General features: G+C 44.3%; 1 protein-coding gene across 2 annotated transcripts; it reads left to right on the forward strand.

Annotated features, from left to right (window-relative positions):
• The first annotated feature begins 766 nt into the window (after window positions 1–766).
• Window positions 767–8,493, forward strand: wipf2b (WAS/WASL interacting protein family, member 2b). 2 transcript variants are annotated; one of them, XM_060897633.1, is made up of 9 exons: window positions 767–817; window positions 1,991–2,081; window positions 2,312–2,444; window positions 2,522–2,662; window positions 2,983–3,516; window positions 3,589–3,777; window positions 6,395–6,496; window positions 6,649–6,694; window positions 7,843–8,493. In XM_060897633.1, the coding sequence occupies exons 2-8, from the start codon at window positions 2,040–2,042 to the stop codon at window positions 6,687–6,689; spliced, it is 1,182 nt and encodes a 393-aa protein (XP_060753616.1). In that variant the 5' UTR covers window positions 767–817; window positions 1,991–2,039; the 3' UTR covers window positions 6,690–6,694; window positions 7,843–8,493. The 2 variants fall into 2 exon arrangements, with proteins under 2 accessions (XP_060753616.1, XP_060753615.1); XM_060897632.1 differs by having other exon boundaries at window positions 6,649–8,493.
• Window positions 8,494–20,681: the final 12,188 nt, after the last annotated feature.

A 20,681-nucleotide genomic window follows, 5' to 3' on the forward strand; every position in this document is an offset into this window, starting at 1 on the left:
CACAAATGTCTCTGAAAAGTCCCATTAAAGCATGTAGGGCGTGCTGTAAATGTCCCATTAAAGCATGAGGGGTGTGCTGTAAATGTCCCTTTAAAGCATGAGGGGTGTGCTGTAAATGTCCCATTAAAGCATGTGGGGTGTGCTGTAAATGTCCCATTAAAGCATGAGGGATGTGCTGTAAATGTCCCATTAAAGCATGTAGGGTGTGCTGTAAATGTCCCATTAAAGCATGTAGGGTGTGCTGTAAATGTCCCATTAAAGCATGTAGGGTGTGCTGTAAATGTCCCATTAAAGCATGTAGGGTGTGCTGTAAATGTCCCATTAAAGCATGTAGGGTGTGCTGTAAATGTCCCATTAAAGCATGTAGGGTGTGCTGTAAGCATGTGCGGTGTGCCCCAAATATTCCCAGAGGTCCTCTGGACAAACCATGAACGGTGAACCTTTTGGTGACCCTTTAAAAAAAGGTCCACAGAAAGTTTCAGTTCAACAGATCCTTACTCATTTAGAGCTTCTTTTACTACAAATGTACATTGAAGCGTTAATTTAAACACATCTTAAGAAAAATCCTTTTGATTTTCAGAATAAACATGCGTCTTAATCAAACCCACACTTTAGAAAAACTGACCCTTCTGTTTTTTATACTTATAGAAACGAAGCAACTCAAAAACTCATTATGGTACAGGGACTGAAATATGACGTCATCTCCAGGACTCCAGGGGGCGCAAAACTCACTGCTATCCGGTGCAGATGAGAACTGCGCATGCGTGTTTCAGTCTGCGCGAGTAGCCAGAAGAGGCCGAGTTGTTTATACGAAGCTGTAAGTTTAAAATTTACTGTTATTTTTTTATTCTTTATAATCCGTTAAACTGAGAGCTGATATGCAGTTTAGTCATTAATAATCATTTATAAAGGAAATCAATTGTGTTTATATATTTAATATTGTTTGTTATCGGGTTGTCAATGATGCTATTGATCTACATTTAGCATCATTAGCATCATAGGGACTCGGATAATAATAATAATAATAATAATAATAATAATAATAATAATAATGCACTTAGCTCTGAACATTTCCTGTAGTACAGAAGGTTTGTAAGATTCTGCAGGAAATCTTTATAAAAATTCTTTTTAGTTTAATATATTTATAATATTTATAACTTTATACACAACTGTAATGATTAAAAATAAATGTATATTGATTTTGATGTCAGTATTTATTATTTTTAGTAGTAGTAGTTTAATATGATACTTATTGTTATACTTTAATATTTTATTTAATAATTGAAGTAATAATACTTTTATTTAATTAAATAACATATATTTCACAATCTATTGTAAATCTCAGAAAACACATTAATTGTTTAACTGAACAGTTGTAGGATGGAGTGGAACACTGACGGAACCCCAGACCTCCTCACCAACATCAGTGTCTGATCTCACTAATACTCACTAATCCCCACAGACACAGTCCAACATTTAATGGTGAACCTTCCAGAAACATGGTGTTTATTATAAGTTTTTTACATAGTGTACTGTTGGTCATACACCGGATCACATCCAGTCTGATCCAATGAGGTGTTACTGTATGCTACCCCAGTATGGGGTCAGAATCCCACTCTGATCTAATCCCATGGTTGTTGGAGGGTTTTTTTCTTATTTCCCCTGATTTTCTTCCTAAGTTTTTTAGCACAACACAATTGTTACCAAGCAGGTAGAGACAAGACATGTGAATCTAAAAGCATCTTTCCAAACTGCTGTTGAAGCAGCGTCAGCAGGGTGGAGTAACGCGTTCAGAGGAAAGTGCAGTCTATCCTGTTCTACCTGCACAAACTCACAGATGTTCGTGATTAGCTAGTGTCAGTACGCCCCTCCCACCATGACTGCAGGGGCAGTTTTGTTCTCTTGCCCTTCCTCTCACAGAAGGCTATTCTAACCATTACATCACTCTGTGTGTGTGTGTCTGTGTGTGTGTGATGTTTTTGCCCCACAGATGAGCTCTTCTTTATATATCTGAGTGTGTCTCATACACACACTGCAGGATGCCAATTCCTCCCCCACCTCCACCCCCCACATGCAGCCAGGTGAGCATCTCTAGCTAACTAGCCAATAAGTATCTACTAAGTTAGCTGTGTAAGTTACCGCCACATTCTGTGAGGTTGCACTGTGTTCAGTGATTGATTTTTAGCTCAATCTTTACCTTGAGTGATCCACTTACTGTGGTTGTAGCTTTGTTATTTTACTCCCAGCAACCGTTTTAAATCTGCATTAATGTGTCTGTATTCAATGTATTTAACCTGTGAGTATTTATTAGGCGAACACCACTCCACCTAAACTGTCTCAGGATGAAGCGAAAGGCAGAGGAGCGTTACTCTCCGATATCTGCAAAGGGACAAAACTGAAGAGAGTGGGCATGGTTAATGACCGCAGTGCTCCCATGATCGAGAGTAAGATCATTACAGTGTTTAATGAGTTAAATAACGAAGATAAACAATCAGTGATTCTGTCTTATATCCTGTCCCAGAGCCCAAAGAAGGTGGAGCTAGCAGTGGAAGTGTGCCCAATGCTGGGGGTGGAACCAGTGGTGGAGCCTTGTCTACAGGAGTGCAGCAGCCAATGGGAGGCTTGTTTCAAGGTGGAGTGCCTAAACTAAGACCTGTGGGAGGTAAGAGAACAGCACAGGCAGTTCATTATTAAAGAATTTGTTCAGCTGCTGCAACGTTGGATGTTTTTATATTTATTTGTTCACAGTTTATTTTGTATTAACTGGCTTATTAACATTTATCACTATTTTACATAAGATGCTTTTCCTCTACTATTCAATTGATGTCACATCTCGAACATCAGCCTGTGAACATGCTCACTACTCACTGCAGTGGACACAACATAGTGAATAAAACACCAGCACACTGATAAAGGGTCTAACAGCAACTGTATCTCTGCTATCTTTGGTCTATGATCTGATTAACACTTTGTGTGTGTTAGATGCTTCTGTGGGCAGATCTTCACTCCACCCCCCCTCATCGCGCTCTGCTGCGCCTCGACCTCCTGGTTCCCCTGACAACAGCGATACACCATCCCACCAGTTATCTCCCTCTCCCCCACCTCCTGCAAGTCGTCGCGGCAATGCTCCACCTACTCCTTCTCAGAAATGTGCCACACCTACTTACAATCGTGACAAGCCCCTCCCTCCCACTCCAGCTCCACCTCCCCCTCCAGTGAAACCACCTCCTTCTCCAGCAAGCAGTCGCTCTTCGTCTTCATCTTCACTAGCACCACCTCCTCCCCCACCTCCGTATCGCCAGCAGCTGTCTGTATCTAATGGATCATCTGGTCCGGTGAACGAACTTGCCCCTGAATTGCCGCAGAGGCACAACTCCTTAAGCAAAAAGCCCCCGGCTGGAGGACACACCTCTACTCGAGCTCATGCCCCGCCCCCTCCACCACCAAGCCCCTGCCCCTCCCCCGCTTTCTCCCGTCCTCCTCCTCCAGTACGTGATCCCCCTGGCCGTGGAGCAGGTGAGCCTGTTTATTTGTTTGTTTGTTTGTTTGTTTATTATTTACAACTAACTTTGAAAAAACATGTTGCAGCTCCACCAGTACCTGCACAGATGTTACGGAATAGCCGTGAAGCTCCGCCTCCTCCTCCATATCGAACACATTCCGACGCTCCCAATAGGGGTAAACCTCCCCCTCCACCCTCACGCTCACCTGCTGGAGCTCCGCCTCCTCCGCCACCTACTCGAAATGGCCACACCCACAATTCCCGCTCTTTTGCAGGTAGACACTTCTAATTGTTTTGTCACTTTACCTTTGCCCATATCTCAGTTAATTAAATGTATATTTGAAACTAGTATTCATACCTGCAAACTAGTCGCTTTTTGGCGAAATTCGCCGTTTTTATCAAAATATGTCATTTGTGTGAATCGTGTAGATCCGAAGAGTTTTTAGTTTTGGAGGGGAGGGGGGGCCTTCTTTCAGCTCCGTCCGAAACCGCTTACTTCCATCCAATAATTAGGTGAAGTAGTGCTTAGGCGGCGGTTTTGGACGCAGCGTAGTAAACCATCTATCAAGCTGATGCCTCGCGTCTCTACTTCTAATGACTTTTTATGGCGGATGGCAAACCAATTTTTGGTGCATTCACCGCCACCAACTGGACTGGAGTGTGAAGCACTAGTAAGCAGATGATGCCTCACGTCTCAATCATCCTCACGTCTTATATATTTGTGTTCATCAATTTATTAAGGTTCCAAGCAGGGGCGGGTTTAGGATTTCATCTTTAGGGGTTTTAGCCCTCAGTGATAATTTAAAACAAGAAGAGTTTTATATTATATATTATATGACAACTCTGGTAATAAGAATAGTGAAATTTCACTGCTTTTGGTTGCCATCTTTGCAGCGATTAACATTATAGATAAACGCATCCAGCTCTGACTGCGCGTGCACGCTGCGCGTACCTGTGCTTCTCCGTTCAAATAACGCACTTTTAAACGTCATTTTTATTGTTTATTTATGAAAGTAAAAATTATACTTATAGTTTTAGGGTGGCTGAGATGACAGACAGGGGGCTGGAGACACCCTAAAAAAGGTCTAGAACCGCCCCTGGTTCGAAGGCACTCAAATTGTACAGAGAAAAATTATTTCCAAGAAATTTTGGTAAACGTGCTTTTTTCACTTGAAGCAAATGTCTTTTCCCTTTATGTTCTTGTCAGAGTGCTTCATTTTAAGTTCTCAATCAAAAGTTGGATGTAGTTCAACAGGTTCTTCAGTTGCTGTGGGTTTCAGGGCATTTCTGCCTTCAGGCTCCTCATCAGCTTCAGAACTATTAGAGAGGCAGCAATAACTAGTTATATTGGCAACTAAAATGAGTGCAGTGTGTTACTATTAGTCATACAAGGTTAGCTTGAACCCTAATTTGGTTCAATTTAATTCATTTGTATGAAATGAATACAGTAATACCTCGAGATACGAGTTTAATTCGTTCCGTGACCTTGCTCGTATCTCAAAACAATTTTCCCCATTTAAATGAATTGAAATCCCATTAATCTGTTCCAGCTCGCAAAATTCCACTCCAGTTGTTTTGTTTGTGTTTGGAATATGAAAAATGTTCAGTACCTGTATTTATAAATGACAAATATTGTATAAAAACATACAGTAATAAAAGAGAATGATAAAAAATAAACTGGTTTTACTTACTGGAAAGGAAAATAATAAATGAATAAATGGATAATTAAATAATTAGAGAGGGAGAGAGAGAGAAAAATATGTTTTTTGAGATTTATGACGTAAACTGGTACAACGAACATGGGTTCCGGCATGGTGGAGTCGGGGTTGGAGGAGGGAGTTTAGATCGCAGCAGCAGCGAAGCGTTAGAGTGGCTCTATGAATGGGAATTTAAATGGTCGGGTAATATGGATGTCGTAACCGGATTGGTGCATGTCGTGGACAGCTGATTAACAGCTGATGCACACTTGACGACGTGGCCTAACGCGATGCTTGATTTCTCTTAACTTAACTTCTGTTTTCTTTACATTAATTTTGCTTAATTTTCTTCATCGCTTTTCTCTTCACTTATTTTTGCCTTTTTTGTCACTCTTTCCTCACTAACATCTGCCGGTCGTTTTAATAAAAACCTGTCCGGTCGGCATATCAGATGCGGTGTAGTCGCACAAGTTAAATTTTTTAACGGATCCAACGCTCAAAATGGATCCGAAAATTACGGATCCTCAGACGGTCGGTACCTCACGCAGCGACTTTGTGACTCTCCATAGGAAATGAATGACTTCCTGTTTGTCGGCCACGTTTGTCGTGTGCAGTGGAAAGGCGGCTTTAACCGAGTGAGACGCGGGAAGCTGAGGCGGGGAAACAGAGCACACGTGGTTGTTGGGGATCTTTGTTTCGGCGGCGGCGGCTCGGATGCTCGTGTCTCAAAAATTTGCTCATATCTCAAGCCAAAAATATGGTCGAATCACAGCTCGTATCTCAAAAAATTCGTATGTCAAAGCACTCGTATCTCAAAGCGTATGTCAAAGCACTCGTATCTCGAGGTATCACTGCATATACAATTAAAGATTCTTGAGTTATTGTGAGAAGCTTGTTGAAGGCTACAGAAAATGTTTAATTCATGTTTTAATATTTAAAAGGCAATTCCAACAAATCCTAACAAATGCTACATACACTAAAGTAAATGTCACATACTGAAACACTGACACATCTAATATAGTAAATAAACTCTATTTTTGGGGACTGAATATCCCTAACCCTGGTGTCAGTATTAGAGCTCAGACTGTTGTTTATTTGGAGTATTTTTAATGGTCTTTAATGTGATGAAATAAATCTGCTTTGGCTTTTATGTATTTTATGTTTTATATGTTTAAAAAATTCTCTGTTTCTTCAGATGATTTTGAATCAAAATATTCTTTCCATCCCCTGGATGACTTTCCACTACCAGATGAGTACAGACACTTCACTAAGATTTACCCCAGCAAAGCCACTAGAGGTGAGAAAGTGTCTAAATTTGACGATGTGAAGGTCTTCATCAGGCAAGAACATGTCTGAAATCATCTGAATTATTTACTGTTTTGGTGCCTACACTGTCATTGTCTTCTGGTCAGCTCTTAAAAAGGCTGAAAATGTGTCTCTCTCTTCTAGTAATGAGAGGAGCTCCTCCGCTTCCTCCAGTGGGCCGGTGAACACTGTGAGCAGTCTCTTGCACGCACACACACACATATACATGCACACACACACTACACAAATCCTGCACCTTATTGACCATGTCTCGCTCTACATTCCCTGTGGGTGTGACCCAACTCCACCTGATTCTCTGCTTCACTCACAGGGGATGTTTTATGACCATGTAAAGTTGATGTACACGTTAAACTGTGATGCCTAAATAGAGGAAAAAGTAATAAAAATTTGGTACACAAGCTTATTAGTAAACATTATATGTCTGGGTTTCCATTCGCTGTATTTTCCTGCTGGAGACACAGTCAATCAATTAAAGCACATAAACATTTCAAACTAAGTAAACTGCAAATATATTTTTTTAAAGTAAGCAAAGATCCTTTCCGCATGTCTCTAGAATAGAAAAAGTGTAAATTATAGCTGTTTAAGTGTGATGTCACTGCTGATTCTCCCAAATATCATTACCTGCTGCTACGCTCTGTTTCATATCCTGTATTGTTCTCCACAAAATCACAGCTACAGTTTTTCAGATCACAAGACGAAAAATTAACGTGAATAGTTTGCTTAATCGTTCCCAAATCTCTTTAAGACAGTTAGAAATGTACATGTCATGAGGTAGATAACTAGCATTAAACTAGTACCAAGTGCTGTAAATATAAATATTAAAATGTCCTCAGATGCTTAATTCAAAAATTCAGCTCTCCTCTTACTTTTAGAGCTAAAGGCAGCTGATCCCTAGATCTAGTGGCATATATTTCACTGTACAATCTCGTGGTTGAACAATGGCTTTTCACTGCATGCTGTGTGATTGTGTATGTGACACAATTTGAAATCTGGCCACTTGATGTCACTATTGCAGCATTAATCTCTGTTCCCCTGTCAAGTGTGATATTAAGGTCATTACATTTATGCCATTTGGCAGACACTCTTATCTTATGTACAGCAGTTTAGGGCCTTGACCACGGGCCCAACAGTGGCAGTTTGGTGGGATTTGAACTCACAACCTTCAGATCTGTAGTACAACACTTTAACCAGTGATCTGCCCATTAACAGTGTTAATGTAACAGGTTTAATAGCCAGCATGTTGTCTTTAGAGAAAAATGTGTTTATGATGAAATTTTGATGAATAATTAATCAAATTTTACTTCACATTATCTTCAGTGCCAAGACGACCTGGAGGTTCTGTTTCAGTCTGGTTTAAAATACATGCTTTATTTTGTTTGTGTCTTCCTGTCAGTCTGCACTGTGATTATTAGTGTAGTGAAAGTACATTAACTTCTGTACCACTAAATTACACAAACAAATTGGAACTGAAATATTTGTTTATTAATTTATTTATTTTAGATATTTTATATGCTCAGTCACTCATCCACTGAATCACATCTACATTATAATATGAACTTAGTCTTATCTCATTTCTTTTCACTTGAGTTGCTTTATTGACATTATAAACTTTATTTTTTTTATCTTTATGGACGACATCTTTTAATGATGTGTAGTGTTTTGTATTCTTGTCTTTGTTGTCATTTATACCTACAAGGGAATTCCAGCTTGTGTTCATCTTCCATGTGTTATGCCTTAATAAAGATGGAATGCAGCTTTTTATTGTATTAACATGTATTCGTACCTGCTGAGAGAACCCACAGTTCCCTGTAGTCCTGTTCCATTACAACCTTGTATTAAAGGCATGTCATGTGTTTGGGACTGACTCGGACCAGCACTGGGATCGTCTGTGCTTTTCACTGTAAGTTTACTGTATGACATCACTTCCTGTCTAAAGGAAATGTAAACATTAAAAAAGTCAGAAATGTACTAATTGTGATTTTTTTTTTTACTAACTGTTGATTTTATAAATCTGTAGTACAAAGTTTGCATTAATGTTTTTCAGTCATTACATATCTTTATTTACACATTTACACAACTGTTACATTTTATCTGTATGGCCCCACCCCTTTGTATGACTCCACCCCATTAGGGACTTTCTTCCCATCCCTTCTCTTCTCGATAGATCACCCTGGCTCTGCTTCCTCTGCTCTTTCACCCTCACCTGTCCCCACTCTCTGGGTTATGTGGAGATGTTGGATGGTTCCTAACATCCCTCACAGTTTTTTCAGTGGTTTTCTTAGCTCCACCCCCTCAGTTCTCTACAGCCAGCCTGCCAGTAAAGTTCTCTCTATCTTCAGCTCTGTGAGTTATAATAGTGTAATAATCAGCTGGTTATCTCAAGAGCTTTGCAGTTACACACATCTCCTGTGCTGCATTATCAGAATAAATATTAACGTTTATTTTAATTGTTTGATTCTATTTGACACAGATGTCAAACTCATATGTGAAGGTCTCTAAGCATGACTATTTCTTTATGTATAATGTAACTAAGCACTTGTTGATAATAATGTGACTTATAAAATGTGCAATGGGACGCAGTTCAGATCCATCTGAATATGTGTTGTGTTTTTATGCATCTGGAGTTTTACATTAAATAGAGCTTAGGAATCACCTCACACACATCAGCACCGTCTCCTTCCAAAAAGGAAAAACATGAATGTTATGTTTCCTGTTGTTGCTAGCTTAGCGGCATGATGACATCAGCATATACATTTCTAGTCATGAACTCATCAGTAAATGTACATCAATTGCTGATAAATGTTTTATCAGCAATTTCATTTTGACCTATGAAATAATTGAAGGACACTAAAGTAATATTTCAGTAGTGAAATGAGGTTTATTGGATTAACAGAAAATGTGCAATATGCATCAAAACCAAATTAGACAGGTGCATAAGTTTGGGCACCCTTGCCATTTTGTTGATTTGAATACCTGTAACTACTTAGCACTGATTAACGTGAACACATTTTGTGGCTCATTAAGCCTTGAACTTCATAGACAGGTGCATCTAATCATGAGAAAAGGGATTTAAGGCCAATTGCAAGTTGATGTTATCTTTGTCTCTCCTCTGAAGAGTGGCAACATGGAGGCATCAAAACAGCTCTCAAATGACCTGAAAACAAAGATTGTTCAACATTTTGGTTTAGGGGAAGGCTACAAAAAGTTTTGGCAGAGATATAAGCTGTCAGTGTCCACTGTGAGGAACATAGTGAGGAAATGGAAGACCACAGGCACAGTTCTTGTTAAGGCTAGAAGTGGCAGGAAACATAAAATATTGGAGAGGTGAAGGATGGTGAGAACGGTCAAAAACAGCCCACAGACCACCTCCAAAGACCTACAACATCAACTTGCTGCAGATGGTGTCACTGTGCATCGCTCAACAATTCAGCGCACTTTGCACAAGGTGAAGCTGTACGGGAGACTGATGCAAAAGAAGCCTTTTCTGCACACACACACACACACACACACCACAAATGGAGTCGCTTGAGGTCTGCAAACGCACATTTGGACAAGCCAGCTTCATTTTGGATTAAGGTGCTGTGAAGTGATGAGACAAAGATTGAGTTATTTGGTCATAACAAGGGGCGTTATGCATGGGGCAAAAGAACACAGCATTCCAAGAAAAACACTTGCTACCCACAGTAACATTTGGTGGAGGTTCCATCATGCTGTGGGGCTGTGTGGCCAGTGCTGGTACTGGGAATCTGGGTACAGTTGAGGGTCGCATGGATTCCACTCAATATCAGCAGATTCTTGAGAATAATGTTGAGGAATCAGTCACAAAGTTCTTTTTTTTTTTTTCTTTTCTTGAAGACAAATATCTACACAATGGTTACAAAGACAGAAAATGTACAGAACAGGAATTTTCTAATCGAACCATTTTACATATGATTACATTTACAGCCTGTATGACAGACGCCCTTATTCAGAACGACGTACATAAGTGCTTAAATCTCTAGCATTGAATACATTAATACTGGCTAACTAGGTTACATACTTAAGATACCATGAGTTTAAAACATTTGTTCAAAGTTACAATGAAAAAGTGTCAAAGTTTTTTTTTAATGCAAAAGATAAGGAAAGAAGTGTTAGTTGAAGTGTTTCATGAATAAGTAGGTCTTCAACCGCCACTTGAAAATAGCCAGTGACTCAGCTGTCCGGACCTCTAGGGGAAGTTCATTCCACCACCTCAGTGCAGAACAGAGAAGAGTCTTGTAATATACTTGCCTCTTACCCTGCCTCTTACCCTCTTACCCTTGCCTGGTACCCAGGTCTACCTATGAATGCAATCCGTCCTCTGCAAATGATCCAAAATGCAGCTGCCCGGCTTGTTTTCAACCTGCCAAAGTTCTCGCATACCACCCCGCTGCTGCGATCCCTCCACTGGCTTCCGGTAGCTGCACACATCAGATTCAAAACACTGATGCTGGCCTACAAAGCCAAAAATGGACCAGCCCCCTCTTACCTCAAAGCCCTCATCACTCCGCGCACTGCACCCGCACCCTCCGATCTACCAGCACTGCTTGACTGGTTCCACCATCTCTCAGGGTAAGAGGCAAGCATACTACAAGACTCTTCTCTGTACTGGCACCAAGTTGGTGGAATGAACTTCCCCTAGAGGTCCGGACAGCTGAGTCACTGGATATTTTCAAGTGGCGGTTGAAGACCTACTTATTCAGGAAACACTTCAACTAGCACTTCTTTCCTTATCTTTTGCATTTAAAAAAAAAAACAAAAAAAAAAACCTTTGACACTTTTTCATTGTAACTTTGAACAAATGTTTTAAACTCATGGTATCTTAAGTATGTAACTTAGTGAGCCAGCATTAATGTATTCAATGCTGGAGATTTAAGCACTTATGTAGGTCGCTCTGGATAAGGGCGTCTGCAAAATGCTGTAAATGTAAATGATGAAATTTCTGCCAGACATGCTGAGATCCGATCAGAAGCTGTGGTATCTGAGGGTGGGAAAGAGAAGATAAGTTGTGTATCATCAGCATAACAGTGGTAAGAGAACCCATGTGAGTAAATAACTTTACCGAGAGTGAGTATACAGGGAGAAAAGAAGAGGACCAAGTACTGAGCCCTGTGGGATGCCAGTGGAGAGTCTGCGTGGAGCAGATGTCACTCCCCTCCATGTTACCTGATATGAGCATCCTTCCAGGTAGGAAGCGAACCGTTCCCAAGCTGATCCACAAATCCCAAGACTCCTGAGGGTGGATAAGAGAGTCTTGTGGTTGACCGTATCAAACGCTGCTGAAAGGTCAAGGAGGATAAGGACGGATGACAGTTTGGCTGATCTAGCAGCATGTAGTTTCTCAGAGACATCCAAAAGGGCTGTCTCTGTGGAATGAGCTGCTTTAAAGCCAGACTGTTGGGATCTTGGAGGTTGTTCTGTGAGAGATAGACAGACAGTTGATTATAGACAATGTGTTCAAGAATTTTTGAAAGAAACAAGAGAAGTGATACTTCTCTAAGCAGCCTAAGCAGGGAGGCCCAGACTTCCCTCTCCCCAGACACTTCCTCCAGCTCTTCCGGAGGAATACCGAGGCGTTCCCAGGCCAGCTGAGAGACATAGTCTTTCCAGCGTGTCCTATTTCTTCCCCGGGGCCTCCTCCCAGTTGGACATGCCCGGAACACCTCCCCAGGGAGGCGTACAGGAGGCATCCGAAACAGATGCCCAAGCCACCTCAGCTGACTCCTCTCGATGTGGAGGAGTAGCGGCTCTACTCTGAGCTCCTCCCGAGTGACCGAGCTCCTCACCCTATCTCTAAGGGATCGCCCAGCCACCCTGCGGAGGAAACTCATTTCGGCTGCCTGTATCCAGGATCTTGTCCTTTCGGTCATGACCCAAAGCTCATGACCATAGGTGAGGGTACTAAAGTAGATCGACTGGTAAATAGAGAGCTTTGCCTTGTGGCTCAGCTCCTTCTTCACCACAACAGACCGGTATATCGACCGCATCACTGCAGAAGATACACCGATCTGCCTGTCGATCTCCCGCTCCATCCTTCCCTCACTCGTGAACAAGACCCCAAGATACTTACACTCCTCCACTTGAGGCAGGAGCTCTCCACCAACCTGAAGGGGGCAAGCCACCCTTTTCCGGTTGAGAACCATGGCCTCGGACTTGGAGGTGCTGATTCTTATCCCCGCCGCTTCACACTCGGCTGCAAACTGTCCCAGTGCACGCTGAAGGTCCTGATTTGAGGAAGCCAACAGGACAACATCATCTGCAAAAAGCAGAGACAAAATCCTGTGGTCCCAAAACCGGACTCCCTCCGGCCCACAACTGAGCCCTCGGCCTCTGCTTCCTCAGTGGAAGACATGTCGGTGGGGTTGAGGAGAACCTCGAAGTACTCCTTCCACCATCCGAGGATGTCCCCAGTCGAAGTCAGCAGATTCCCACTCCCACTGTAAACAGTGTGCGCAGGCCACTGCTTCACCCTCCTGAGGCGCCGACGGTTTGCCAGAATTTCTTCGAGGCCAACCGATAGTCCTTCTCCACCTCACTGAACTCCTCCCAGACCCGAGTTTTTGCCTCCACAACTACCCGGGCTGATGCTCGCTTGGCCCTCCGGTACCTATCAGCTGCCTCTGGAGTTCCCTGAGCCAACCAGGCTCGATAGGACTCCTTCAGCTTGACGGCATCCCTTATTTCCGGGGTCCACCACCGGGTTTGGGGATTTCCTCCACGACAGGCACCGGAGACCTTACGGCCACAGCTCCGACCGGCCGCGTCGACAATGGAGGTGGAGAACATGGTCCACTCGGACTCAATGTCTCCAACCTCCCTCGGGATCTGGTTGAAGCTCTGCTGGAGGTGGGAGTTGAAGATCTCTCTGACCGGAGACTCTGTCAAACGTTCCCAGCAGACCCTCACAGTACGTTTGGGTCTGCCAAGTCTGTCCAACTTCCTCCCCTGCCATCGGATCCAACTCACCACCAGGTGGTGATCAGTTGACAGCTCCGCCCCTCTCTTTACCCGAGTGTCCAAGACATACGGCCGGATGTCAGATGAAACAACCACAAAGTCGATCATCGACCTCCGACCTAGGGTGTCCTGGTGCCATGTGTACTGATGGACACCCTTATGCTTGAACATGGTGTTCGTTATGGACAAACTGTGACTAGCACAGAAGTCCAATAACAGAACACCACTTGGGTTCAGGTCGGGGGGGCCGTTCCTCCCAATCACGCCTCTCCAGGTGTCACTGTCGCTGCCCACGTGAGCGTTGAAGTCCCCCAGTAGAATGACGGAGTCCCCGGTCGGAGCACTTTCCAGCACACCTTCCAAAGACGCCAAGAAGTTCGGGTACTCTACACTGCCATTTGGCTCGTAAGCACAAATAACAGTGAGAGACCTATACCCGACCCGAAGGCGTAGGGAAATGACCCTCTCGTTCACCGGGGTGAACTCCAACACATGGCTGCTGAGCTGGGGGGCTACGAGCAAGCCCACACCAGCCCACTTCCTCTCACCGTGGGCAACGCCAGAGTAGTAGAGAGTCCAGCCTCTCTCAAGGAGTTGGGTTCCAGAGCCCAAGCTGTGCGTGGAGGCAAGCCCAACTATCTCTAGTCGGTATCTCTCAACCTCCCGCACCAGCTCAGGCTCCTTCCCCCCCAGCGAGGTGACATTCCATGTCTCTAGAGCCAGATTCCGTGTCCGGAATCCACATTGCACCAGCCCCTTACGTTTCCTCCTGCAGGTGGTGGGCCCACAGGAGATCGGCCCCACGTTGCTCCTTCGGACTGAGCCCGACTGGTCCCCGTGGGGTAAGACCCGGCCACCAGGTGCTCGCAGGGCAGGGTGGCTCCAGGGTGGGGCCCCGGTTGCGCCATACCGGGCGACGTCACGGACCTTGATATTGAATTTTTCATAAGGGGTATTTGAACCGCTATTTGTCTGGCCCGTTACCCAGGACCTGTTTGCCTTGGGAGACCCTACTAGGGGCAAAAAGCCCCAGACAACATAGCTCCTAGGATCATTCAGGCACGCAAACCCCTCCACCATAATAAGGTGGCGGTTCGAGGAGGGGCAAATAAGTAAATAAATAAATAAAAATAATGATTGGTGGACAGCAACAGCAAAAATTAAAAATAAATAAAGTGAAATTGGACAATATGGAATAGGAAATAAAGCATAAATATAAAATATTTCAGTCCTCCTGTAAGAGTAATTTAATAGGATTCCAAATCTTCTTAAAAGTGGGTAGTTTCTTGTTTAAAGAGCATCTCAATTCTTCCAGATGCAACATACTGCCCAGTTCTCTGTTCCATAGTTCAATGGTTGGGACACTGTCTAAATTCCACATCTGTAGAATAAGTTTTTTTTGCTAACATCATACAGAGCATAATGGATTGTGTTAGATATCTATTGCAAAAATCACCATTTGCTCCTAAAATACAAATGCTGGGTTCAGGCTCCAGAATGATAGAATGTGCTTCAGAAAGAAATTTAAATATACCTTTCCAAAATGGCTGGATTTTGGAGCATGACCATAAAGAATGGAACAAAGTGCCGTCTACTATTTTACATTTGTTGCAGAGTGGAGATACTGTAGGATATATTTTATGAAGTTTTGATTTTGGGTTGTTATCATGTTGGAATACTGCATTGTGGCCCAGTCTCCAAAGGAAGGGAATCATGCTCTGCTTCAGTATTTCACAGTACATGAGCCACCTGGACTGTAGAAAAGAGAATTATATAAAAATGCTGTTTGTGGACTACAGTTCAGCGTTTAACACCATAATTCCCTCCACGCTCACCTCTAAGTTGGAGGTCCTGGGACTCAGCCTGCTGCTGTGTTAATGGTTCTCCAACTTCCTGACAGACACACCACAAGCCGAACGGGTGGGCAAACGCAACTCATCCACCCTCACCCTCAGCACTGGAGCCCCCCAGGGCTGTGTTCTGAGCCCCCTGCTGTACTCACTGTACACATATGACTGTGTGGCAACTTCCAACTCCACCACCATCATCAAGTTTGCTGACGACACTGTTGTGGTGGGCCTGATCTCCAACAACGACGAGACGGCCTACCTACAGGAGACTAAAAACCTGGACTAAGGAGTTGATAGTGGACTTCAACACAAAGCAGGAGCAGTCATACCAACCGCTAAACATCAAGGGGACTCCAGTGGAGAGAGTGGACAGTTTCTGATACCTGGGTGTTCACATCACACAGGACCTGTCTTGGTCCTGTCACATCGACACCCTGCTGAAGAAGGCCCGGCAGCATCTGTACCACCTGAGACTCTTAAGGGACTTCAAACTACCCTCTCAGGTGCTAAAGACATTCTACACCTGCACCATTGAGAGCATCCTGATGGGTAGCATCACTTCCTTGTTCGGGAACAGCACCATGCAGGACAGGCGAGCCCTCCAGAGGGTGGTGCAGTCAGCTGAACATACCATCCACACTGAGCTCCCTGACCTGCAGGACATCTACAGCACGCGGTGCCGGACAAGGGCCAGGAAGATTGTAAAGGACCTCAAGATTTTCAAGATGGCGTCGCTGTGTCCGGTCGCCGTCCAGGTCGCTCCGCTTAGATTGTGCTTTTATTTACTTTTTTACCTACTTTTGCTTTCTCTTTTTACACACATAATCTCTGCACTGATCAATTACAACAAAGGAACACTTTTGGACATTGGAAGTCGCTTCACTAACCTGTTTCAGGACACTTTACCCCTCAACCCATCGTGGCCATCTGAGATTCTCCGGAACATTGAGACGAACAATGGCCACCTGAATAACCACCTGAGGTGACGGATCAAGAAACACCACGGGAAACGTGCTGGGATCTGCAACATACAGAGAAAATGAGCTCACAGTCCTCCTCGGCCGAGCATTCTGCTCTCCAATGTCAAGTATCTGGAGAACAAGATGGACGATCTTAGAGCCAGGATAAGTTTCCAATGGTACATAAGGGACTGTAACATCCTTTGTTTGTCTGAAACATGGCTCACGCCCTCGTTCCCGGATGCTGCTGTAATGCCCTCTGAAAACTTCTCTGTTTTACGGATGGACAGGACAGCCGAGGCCGGTAAATCCAAAGGTGGTGGAGTATGTTTCATGATTAATAAGAAATGGTGTGACCCCAGGAATAGACCCTCTGTCGCGCTCCTGCTCGCCTCATCTGGAACATTTAGCCATTATTTGCCACCCATTCTATCTCCCCCGGGAGTTTTCATCGATCATTGTTACTGCTGTTTACATCCCACCACAAGCTGACACCGGTTTGGCTCTGTCCGAGCTTCACAAAGCACTTAGCGGCAACATCAACAAACATCCTGACGCTGCTATTATCATTGCTGGGGACTTTAACAAAGCCAACCTCAGGCAAGTTATGCCTAATTTTTATCAACATGTATCCTATCCAACCAGAGGGCCGAATACACTGGATCATTGCTACACTCAGTTTAAGCATGCCTATAAAGCTCGGTCACTGCCGGCTTTCTGCAAATCGGACCATTCCGCTATTTTCCTCACACCGGAATATTAACAAAGGCTCGTTCAAGATCCCCCGGTGCAGAGGGTGGTGACGCGCTGGTCCGCCCAATCAGAAGCCATGCTACAGGCGGCTCTTTATGACGTAGACTGGGACATGTTTCGGGCAAGTTCATCTGACGTCAGCAAGTTCACGGATGTAGCATTAAGCTTTGTAAACACGCTAGCCGAACAAGCTACGTATACAATAACTATAAGGACCTTCTCAAATCAGAAACCTTGGGTGGACAGAACAATCCGTGCAGCAGTAAACAAACGCACTGCTGCTTATAACGCCGGTCTTTTGTCGGGAAACATGAGCGAATACAAAGCATCGTGCTATGCACTCCGACGCGCAGTAAGAGACGCCAAACACAGATACAGGCAACGCATAGAGTCACATTTCCAGCTAAATGACTCCTGACGCATGTGGCAAGGACTAAGGACCATCTGTGCCTTTGGAAACAAATCCTCTGCAGAGTTGAGAGCAGATTCGTCGCTGGCTAACGAGCTAAATACTTTCCACGGCCGCTTTGAAAGCAATCTAAGCAGCACAAGTCTGCCGATCAGCGCGTCAGGAAGCAGCAGTCAGAGCAGCAATAATCTTGTGATCTCCGTGTTGGAGGATGTTTCGGAGGGCTCTAAAGCGAGTGAACGTCAGGAAAGCAGCCGGACCTGATGGGATTTCTGGCCGTATTCTGCGGTCCTGCGCTGATCAGCTCGCTGGTTTGTTTACATCCATTTTTAATGAGTCTCTTGCTACATTGGTGGTTCCCACCTCCTTTAAAAAAATCTGTCATCATCCCAGTGCTTAAGAACAATAAACCCTCTTGTCTGAATGACTATCGTCCAGTTGCCCTCACATCAATGGTCATGAAGGTCTTCGAGAGACTGGTTAAAAACGTCATCTGCTCCTCCATCCCAGATACTTTGGACCCCCTTCAGTTTGCTTATCGCCCCAACAGATCCACTGATGATGCCATCTCTCACATCCTGCTCTCTTCTCTCACACACATTTCAGCATTTTTCAGCAGCTTTTTCAGCAGCTTTTTCAGCAGCAGCAGCGTTTTCAGCAGCAGCAGCGTTTTTCAGCAGCAGCAGCGTTTTCAGCAGCAGCAGCGGATTTGGAGCTCTCGCTTTCATTTGTTTGCTTGGCTGAGTATCTTTACTCAATTGCGATTTATCTTGAGCTAAACTCTAACTCCTTACCCTTTGACACCTTTATTAATTTGTTTTTCCCAGTGCCCGCTGCTAGCTGGTTAGCACCGCTAGCCTATTAGCCCGGTTCTGCTAGTACACACTACACTCTAACTCCCTATTTTTTTTTTACACAGGGCGAACACATCTGCAATACTTCTTAAAACCTAGAATAATCGCGCGATATACATTTCGATATCGTTACATCCTATTTATTTGTTTTCCCAGCGTCCGCCTCTAGCCGGCTAGCATAACTAGCCTGTTAGCCGAGTACCGCTAGTACACCTTTCACTTAAATTATCTCTGTTGCTCTTACTATATAACACCATGTCGGTTACGTCTCTGCCTTTGAGTGCAGGTGAGGACACGTTCGAGCTGCACTCGGTGGAACTGGAGCTGGAGGCTGTGGAGAAGCAGATCCGCGACCTACAGGTGAAGCAGGCCGAGCTGCGGGAGCGGAAAGCAGCGCTGGAAGCCCCCCGGTCTCAGGTAAACTCCCGGCATTTAATTACTACTCCTTCCACCTCTACTCCGTGTGTTTCTCTGTCCAGGCCCAACGCACCCAGGAAGTGGCCTGGCCAGGGGCAGTTCACTCCAGCGCCGGGGCACCGCGGATCCTGGGTGCAGCAGCGGAGGACACGTGCCGGGCCCCGGTCGAGGACCTCTCCCCCTCCACCACCGCCGGTCTTCGAGATCCCCACCCGGAACCGCTTCGCCCCCCTTCGTGAGACGGACCGCGACACTGTGATCATCGGAGACTCCATCGTCCGCCACGTCCGTGCTACTGTGGCTAAAGGTAAGCACTCACTGCTTACCTGGTGCCCGTGTTCTTGATGTCGCTGCACAGGTACCTAGGGTCGTGAGCAGAAACACCGGAGCTGTGGTTCTTCACGCCGGCTCGAACGACACCAGCCTGAGGCAGTCGGAGATCCTGAAGAGAGACTTCAAGACCCTGGTGGAGACGGTTCGCAGCACAGCGCCCACGGCGAGGATCATCGTGTCCGGACCACTTCCAACGTACCAGCGAGGAATTGAAAGGTTTAGTAGACTTTTTGCTTTTAATGAATGGCTTCAGTCATGGTGTCCGGCTCAGAATCTACACTTTATTGATAACTGGAATGTTTTCTGGGAGCGTCCTAGACTGTTCCGCGCTGACGGCCTGCACCCCAGCAGAGTTGGAGCGGAGATCCTCTCGGACCACATCTCCAGGGCGCTGCACACCTTCTGACTGGTAAACTACGCCTTAAATTTAAATTTCAATAGCCATCCTTCACCTCAACACATCGATACAAATGCACACATACCTCTCCCCATAGAAACTGTGTCTGTTCCCCGAGCAGTGAGATTAAAAAGTAATTATGTAAGATGTTCTCGAAATAATCTTACTGTAATTAGACCAGAAAAATGCCAAAGAAACAAACAAAAACAGTTCCTAAAATTTGGGCTTCTGAACATTAGATCACTTGCACCCAAAGCACTTATCGTAAATGAAATAATCTCAGACAATAGCTTTACTGCATTCTGCCTCACCGAAACCTGGATTAAACCAAATGACTACATCGGTCTAAATGAGTCTACACCATCAGGTTATATCTATAAGCACGAGCCTCGACAGACTGGTCGTGGAGGTGGTGTCGCCACTATCTTTTATGATTGCCTTACTGTTACCCAGAGAACACAGTATAGATTTAAGCCTTTTGAAGTGCTTGTCCTTAATGTTACACTATCGCACACGCACACGAAAAAATCCCTGATGTCTCTTGCGCTAGCGACCGTGTATAGACCCCCAGGGCCCTACACCGATTTTCTTAGAGAATTCACAGATTTTCTTTCTGACCTACTGGTTAGCTTTGATAAAGCATTAATTGTAGGAGATTTTAACATTCATGTTGACGACACAAATGATGCGCTAGGACTCACATTCATGGACTTACTAAACTCACTTGGGCTTAAACAAAACGTCACTAGAGCAACTCACCGTCGTAATCATACGCTAGATTTAATAATATCACACAGAATAGATGTCACTGATATAGATATCATTCCTCAAAGTGATGATATCACAGACCATTATCTCATAATGTACACACTACCTGTAGAACAGGCTAACGGCGTTTCACCACATTATCGTCTCGGTAGAACTATTATTCCGACCACTAAAGACAAATTCACAAATAACCTGCCTGATCTGTCTGGACTTCTTGCTGCACCCTTAAACACAGACGATCTAGATGAAATTACTAACAGCATAGGCGCTATATTCACTAGCACACTAGACACTGTTGCCCCAATCAGATTACAGAAGGTTAAAGATAAAACGCTTGCACCATGGTATAATAGTCATACTCACACCCTCAAGAGAGAGACCCGTAACCTCGAGCGAAAGTGGAGAAAAACTAAATTAGAGGTTTTTAGAATTGCATATAAG

This window comes from Tachysurus vachellii, chromosome 21, assembly GCF_030014155.1.
Source record: "Tachysurus vachellii isolate PV-2020 chromosome 21, HZAU_Pvac_v1, whole genome shotgun sequence".
NCBI lineage: Eukaryota > Metazoa > Chordata > Actinopteri > Siluriformes > Bagridae > Tachysurus > Tachysurus vachellii.

What these genes read in the sequence shown, in the direction of transcription:
- wipf2b (XM_060897632.1), top strand. Translation starts at nt 2,040, where the DNA reads ATGCCAATTCCTCCCCCACCTCCACCCCCCACATGCAGCCAG. An exon ending in CAGTGCTCCCATGATCGAGA is followed by an intron (nt 2,445 to 2,521) that starts GTAAGATCATTA and finishes ATCCTGTCCCAG; the next exon opens with AGCCCAAAGAAGGTGGAGCT. An exon ending in CCCCAGCAAAGCCACTAGAG is followed by an intron (nt 6,497 to 6,648) that starts GTGAGAAAGTGT and finishes TCTCTCTTCTAG; the next exon opens with TAATGAGAGGAGCTCCTCCG.